The sequence below is a fragment of the Nestor notabilis genome, unplaced genomic scaffold (assembly GCF_000696875.1).
Source record: "Nestor notabilis isolate BGI_N333 unplaced genomic scaffold, ASM69687v1 scaffold9528, whole genome shotgun sequence".
Taxonomy (NCBI): domain Eukaryota; kingdom Metazoa; phylum Chordata; class Aves; order Psittaciformes; family Psittacidae; genus Nestor; species Nestor notabilis.
Window position 1 is genome coordinate 12,136 of NW_009939588.1, and position 6,225 is coordinate 18,360.

Genomic DNA, 6,225 nt, shown 5'->3' on the forward strand with positions numbered 1-6,225 from the left:
ATATGACTTTCAAATTCCTTCAGCTCGTCCTCAGTGAAGAGCTGCTGCTGATCTAGTGTCTGCAAGAAAATACATAAAAACGTGAATAGCTAGCCAGAATGTGTATATATTTTTATTATCTTCCCACTAAAATTATTCTTAGATGAATTGAACAGTTCACTAAACCCTCAGAATTTTCATCTCAATGCCCAGGCATGATACTATAAAGGGTTAGTACACTCATGGTAAGAAACAGCAAAACAGCTGTTTGTCAGCTATTTTCTCATCAAAATTCTACTACAGATTTAGAGGTAAGAGAAAAATTTCCTCTTGCTTCCAGCTGAGCTCTCATCTTCCCCCTGAAGTGCTTCATAAATGTTCATTTTCTGTTTGAAAAGCATGTGGGAAACGCTCTTTTAGAATCCACAGGGTGGCGCAAGACCTTCTCTGTTTTTGTGTGCACCATGAGGCGTACATCTGCATTACATTACACTGCTACATTTTGTACATTACATTTTGCTAAGACACTTAACCACGCACATACCAAAACAGAACTGGAAAAAAGCAAAGGTCAGAGACATGCCATTTGATTTCCTGGTTAGAGTGATGTAGTACCGTATGCTGCACATAGAACACATTCTCATTACCTCCCAGCTGTCTGGCTCCAAAAATTCTTTTTTCTCTGTAGCTCGCAGGAACTCTTCTAAAGTCACTAGCCGGTCCTTGTTGATATCAACCTATTTAAAGCAAAAAATTAAACTCAACCTAAAGGATGGGTTTTGGTCGAGCTAATGTTTAATTTCATCATGCAAGTATATTAAAACATGACCATTACATTTTTAAATGGTCTCATTTTTAAGGGAGTGCCTGCAACTTCTGACAACTTCTCTCACAAGCTTATATAGCTTAACAATAACAGAGATAAAAGGTAAATCCTCACATTTACTTCAAAATCCATTGGCTTTATTGGAAACATTATTCGTGGTCACAGCCCCGCTGCTAATAGTGGAATGCTTTCTTTTTTTGATTAAAATGTTTTGTAGCTTTCTGGTAATAATTTTGTAACTGTGAGTCAGAGCAACCTCCACTTTTGGATGGGTGGTTTTAAAACATTAAAAAAAAAACCCAACTGAATTGTGTCAAAATCCTTTAAGGGGAGGGGAGGAAATGCTTCCCTTTATGACCAACAGAAGACCAGGCTTGCTATGTTGCTCAAGGATATGGAATATAGTTGAATACAGAAAAGACGTGAGTGAAAAACACAGTGGCTCAAAAATACCCTCTTCCCTTTCCTCTGTCTCCTGAGATTAAAACCTATCAGAACTATTCACTGTCATAAGTGATACCTTGAGCTCTGAGACTTCTTAGGAAGGGACAAAGGTGAGACAAGAAGACATTGTTCTACTCTCTTGCCTCACCAATAAATCTTATACATTTGCCAAGTGAAAAACACATTTCCCATCTTCCCTGTTTGACACAAAATTCATAGGGAATTTCTACTGAACCTCAGTATCTGCAAAGGATGGAGGCTACAGCACAATTTCTTCTCTGGAACTTCTTAACTAGAAACTAGTCTTAAATAGAAACTAGTCAGCATGCATTTACATTGGAATATGGGGACAGTGCTTGAGTATTGTAACTTTTATGTGAATCACAGCAGAAACAGCATTCTGTGTGACAGGTTATCTCTTTCTGCTGTACTTGGACAATCCTTCATGTTAGGGAGTCTGTCCTTCTTGAACTTAGAAGGAAACCAGCAACTCTACTGAGTATCAGTCCCCACCTCATTCATTACATGTTCTCTCATTCTCAGCCTTTCTTCTTCCATTTCAACCATGTCATCCTCTTCATTCTTGGGATCGTAAACTTTTTCTAGCTGAAATTCAGAACCAGCAAATGTTAATTTTGGGATGGGCTGCTCATTCAAATGAAAGAGCATATCTGGAACAGTAGCATGAGATGCTGCTAAAAACATGAGTTCACCATTTTTCCAATACAGTGAGAATGTATATGTGTAATTTTCCTCTTTTAGCATAGTATTTAAGCAACAAGTAAGCCTTTCACTGCTAAGCATGAAGTTTTCAGTTAATTCATGTGGTCTGTTGAAAGCTCTGCTGTAATCCAGTGCTGAGGAAGTTACAGTAAAATTGACCAGTCTGACCCTACATTTGACTCAAAGCAGGCAGAATTTTCACACGGTTTCTGGAAGAGGGAAGAGTATCTTTTTTACCAGAGCATATAGCTGACCCTGTAAGCATTCAGGACATCAGAAGACAAACCGAGTGCTTAATTTAATGGTCCACTTCTTTCCTTGCACAATGTCTTTCTAAGTGAGTTCATGGTTATTTACTTTTACTTGGCCTTCTTAGTCATTTATCTTTCCTTGCTTAGCTATAGGTCATTTAAAGGCCCCAGAATATTTGTTTTTAAACCACAAAGCTGCAAAATGATGAGACACATCTGTCAGAAGAGACTGCCATAAATCTTCATTGTATTAGAAGGGATTATGGCAAAGTATTGTTAAAAAACTATATTTGCAAATTTAATTTCTTAAAAAATTTAGTCACTTGAATTTATAATTTATAAGCTTCTATATTATGTATAGCACATTTCCTCCCTAACTCATGAAATCTAGAAAAAATTGTAAGAGTAGGTATTGACAGCTATAATACTAGATCTCTGAATGGAAAGTTCAGGGTTTTTTTCCTGCTATACCGAAACAGACCTTACGGGAAAAACTAAGACCAAAAAAAACAAGGCTAAAAGAAACTAAGAGCCTGTCTACTTCACCAGATGTACATGTGCTTCAAACTAGCTAGATACAGAATGTGTGAAATTTCTGTAGCCAGTTCCACATCACGCTGCCTTTGAGCCAATTCACACAAGTGTGACCCTTCTCTGAACAGGTCTTATGACTTGTTGATAAGCACTGAATCAGCACAGCTACCCAGCCTCGGAACCTCTGCCAGGCTGCATCTAGCCAGAGCAGGAGTGCAGCTCTCTGCACTGCAATTTATACAGAAACAGCTATCCTGCAGATTAATTATAAAATCTCAAACAACCCTGTGGCACAGAAATACATGAGCACTAGATCTCTGATGACTGAGTCCCGTGCTTCAACTATTTTATTTTCCCCGCTGATACATTTTTATACTTTTGCAGAAACATTAAGGATGCTCAAAACTTGGCATGAATACTATAATTCACAGTCCAAAGCCTCCAAATATACTTGGAAAAAATATAGACATCCCTGCAACCATTTATTGAAACAAGTTATGTTTCTGAACTTTTTACCTCTTTAGTAAAGAGGGCTTCTAATTCTTGCTCATCCAGGAAACCATCATTATTAACATCTAGAAAAGAAAGTGATGAAAACACAAGTTCAGTATGTACAAAAAGTAATACATGTAATAGATCTCCATGAGTTAAATAAGTTTCAGCATACACCTCATGTGGATTAAAGACCTCATTTAACAAGATGCTGGTTACATAGGTTGTTTTTTAAGTTTCATAAGGCATTGGTTGACCTGTATTGCCATTTTTGGCTGGTTGGACAAGTCTAGAGCAACCTCCCTACTTCATAGATTAGCAAACTGAAATAGGTCACAACAGAACTGCACAAACTGCAGTTGCCAAAACAATAACTGCTGAGACCAAGTTGTGTCAATTTAACAACTAAGTTTGTAAATACATTCAGGAGCAACAAAGAATCTGTAGGAAAAATGTGTTAACCAACAGCATGACTTTCCAAATAAACTAAAGAATTACCTGAAAATCTATGTGTTTGAGATCACTGAAGAATGACTTTTCACGACAAATGCAGAGAAGAAAATACTTGATAACTAATGCATCTTTTAGCCTACATTCTACTCTGAATATTGTTATACTACGTCTAAAAGGGAAAGAATGTCTGCTTCAAATGAGTGTTATTATGCAATATTTTTAATTGCTTTGAAGTTTTTCATATACTAAGCTCCAAGGCAAAAGGCTATTTCAGCTATTTCTGTTTTGGTAAAATTTGCACAAAAAAGCTACCAAAAAGTTTCAGAAGAGTATCTTTTAAGATCTCTTTCTTGAAAGAAGAAATAAGGTTTAATAAGTATAATACACATTTATATATTGTATAAACCAAGATAAAAGTTCAGACTCAAGCTAACACACTTCAGTTAAATTATCATCTTTGGGATTAGTCAAATTCTATGTAGTCTTCACAGCCCAGTGCCAGGCAGGATACTTTATTATGAAGCATTTAACAATGTCAGAATATAAGGTTACACACTAATATAATCACATTAAAAGCAAAATGCCAATTGAGATGCATCCTCATCTCTGCTACTATTTTATGGTTTATAGCTGCTCAGAAATATAGAAGCAGAATTGGGGTGCATTTTGGATTTTATTTTATTAAGGGAATCTTGCCTCTGAAGAAGTTTGGCACTTCTGTGACCATTCCAAAGATAGGTGGAGTCTGAGACTATCTCCAGAGATGATGAGAAAGCGGGGTTTCCTGCTTTCCACGCCTCTACTCCTACTGCATAGTCTGTAAGCAGTGATAGATATGGACAGCCCTCTAAGTTCTCATTCTTCCATGAGGAATCACTACTGTGTTTGCTGTATGATTTTATGAGTAGTTAAACAAAACCCTGCTTTCAACTTCTAAATCCCATTTAAAACTTTGCATTAAAGTTAGAAACAATAACATAAATATTTTCTCCTCTGTACTCTTCTGGTTCATTCAAATTGCTCAAGGTATAAGACTTCACGCTAGCATAAGACAAGTCTGCCCTGAGCAAAAGGTAACAGAAAGTTGCTTCACTTGTTCATTAAATTAAGATAAACCTCTTACCGTGTAATTTGAAAAAAGTTTTTGGGTCAAATTCATTAGGATCTAGTCCATCTGCTTCTTCCCACACCTCTTTCAGTTGATCTTTGCTGCCCTAGAGATTGGTTACAAAGAAAGCTATTCAAAAGGTGATTAAGTGTAATTTTTCTGCATTGACTTTGTATTACAATTTCTTTGAAAGTCTTTATTTTCTGATTAGTCATGTTGCAAATGGAATCAATAGAATTTTCCTTAATCCTTTTCTGGTCAGGACTAATAATACTTTAAGTAGGCAGAAAGGCCAGGGAAACAGGGGATGTCAAGGAAATGCATATTCTATGAAAAGGAACACCTGTAATAATCAGTTATAGCCACACAGCCTGATGTAGAGTAAGAGCTGAAGGAAATTTGTTTGCCTTTCCTAGAGGAAATGGTACTGTGATGCAGTTCCTTGTGGGCCACAAATACGTGAAGGGAGCCCTAGAGTTTTGGATACCAATCTGGCTTCTTCCTCATAAGTTTTAGCTTCTTTATAAATAATGATTCTGCCAGCAAATAGAATACTTGTCAGAAAAATGGGGAGATTTGTAATGCTCTCAGCATTGTTCCCACACTTTGCTCCCATGTCAATGAGAAGAGGCAAATGCTCTTTATTATCTTTTTCTCTCTGGAAAGAGAAGTTTCCACCCAATCATGTAAGAACGCAGTGTGGCCTTACAGGATGGTGAACTTTAGGGTGATCTCCATGTTTTTTCTTCATCTCCTCAAACTTGGATTCTTCTCGCTGCCTCTTTTCTTCGTCAAGTGTTTTTAAATACTCTCTCCTTTCATGTTCTTTCATCATCTCATATTTCTTAAACTCCTCATGACGGGTCTTATCATAGTTTTCCAGGTCACTTGTAGCCTAAAAATATAGATATATGTAGACATTTGATTATGCTACACAACTGTGTTAACATACATGACATTAAAATCACAGACCCATGGGCAAGGCTGGCCATATTGCCATTCTTCTTTTAAAGATAAGGTAGACTAGTTGGGAGTTTCCTTTCATGTGACAGTGATGCAAAAACAGCTCTCCTCACTTTGTTACTTTCACAGAAATTAATTTGCAAGGGTTCAACTACTAGATAATTTTTGCAACTACACAGTACTGCAAGAAGGCATCAAGGTGCCCTTGCTCATCAATTAAGAATAAATTAACTCAAGTTAAGTAATTCCTATACTTATGAAGGGCAGCTTCAAATAGTTCCATTAACTCCTTGATTATTTCAGAATAGGAACATTTGTAGCTCATCCTACAGTTAAAGAAAAATGTGCCTTCATTAACAGTGGGATTTAGTTTGCAGTATCTTAATACAGATTAAATTAAAAAAAAACCCCAAAAAACCCAACAACCCAAAATAAAAGAATTATATGGAGCG

The 6,225-nt window shown here is 36.6% G+C and overlaps 1 protein-coding gene across 1 annotated transcript in view; it reads right to left on the minus strand.

Annotated features, from left to right (window-relative positions):
* Positions 1-6,225, minus strand: part of NUCB2 (nucleobindin 2) — a 15,190-nt gene that overhangs the window by 2,400 nt on the left and 6,565 nt on the right. The window contains exons 5-10 of the mRNA XM_010019942.1: positions 5,520-5,705; positions 4,826-4,916; positions 3,274-3,332; positions 1,763-1,855; positions 627-716; positions 1-59 (exon numbers count right to left, since the gene is read on the minus strand). The exon at positions 1-59 is cut by the window's left edge and continues 139 nt beyond it. Of these exons, the coding sequence (XP_010018244.1) occupies positions 1-59; positions 627-716; positions 1,763-1,855; positions 3,274-3,332; positions 4,826-4,916; positions 5,520-5,705 (578 nt within the window). The remainder of the gene's footprint in view (positions 60-626; positions 717-1,762; positions 1,856-3,273; positions 3,333-4,825; positions 4,917-5,519; positions 5,706-6,225) is intronic.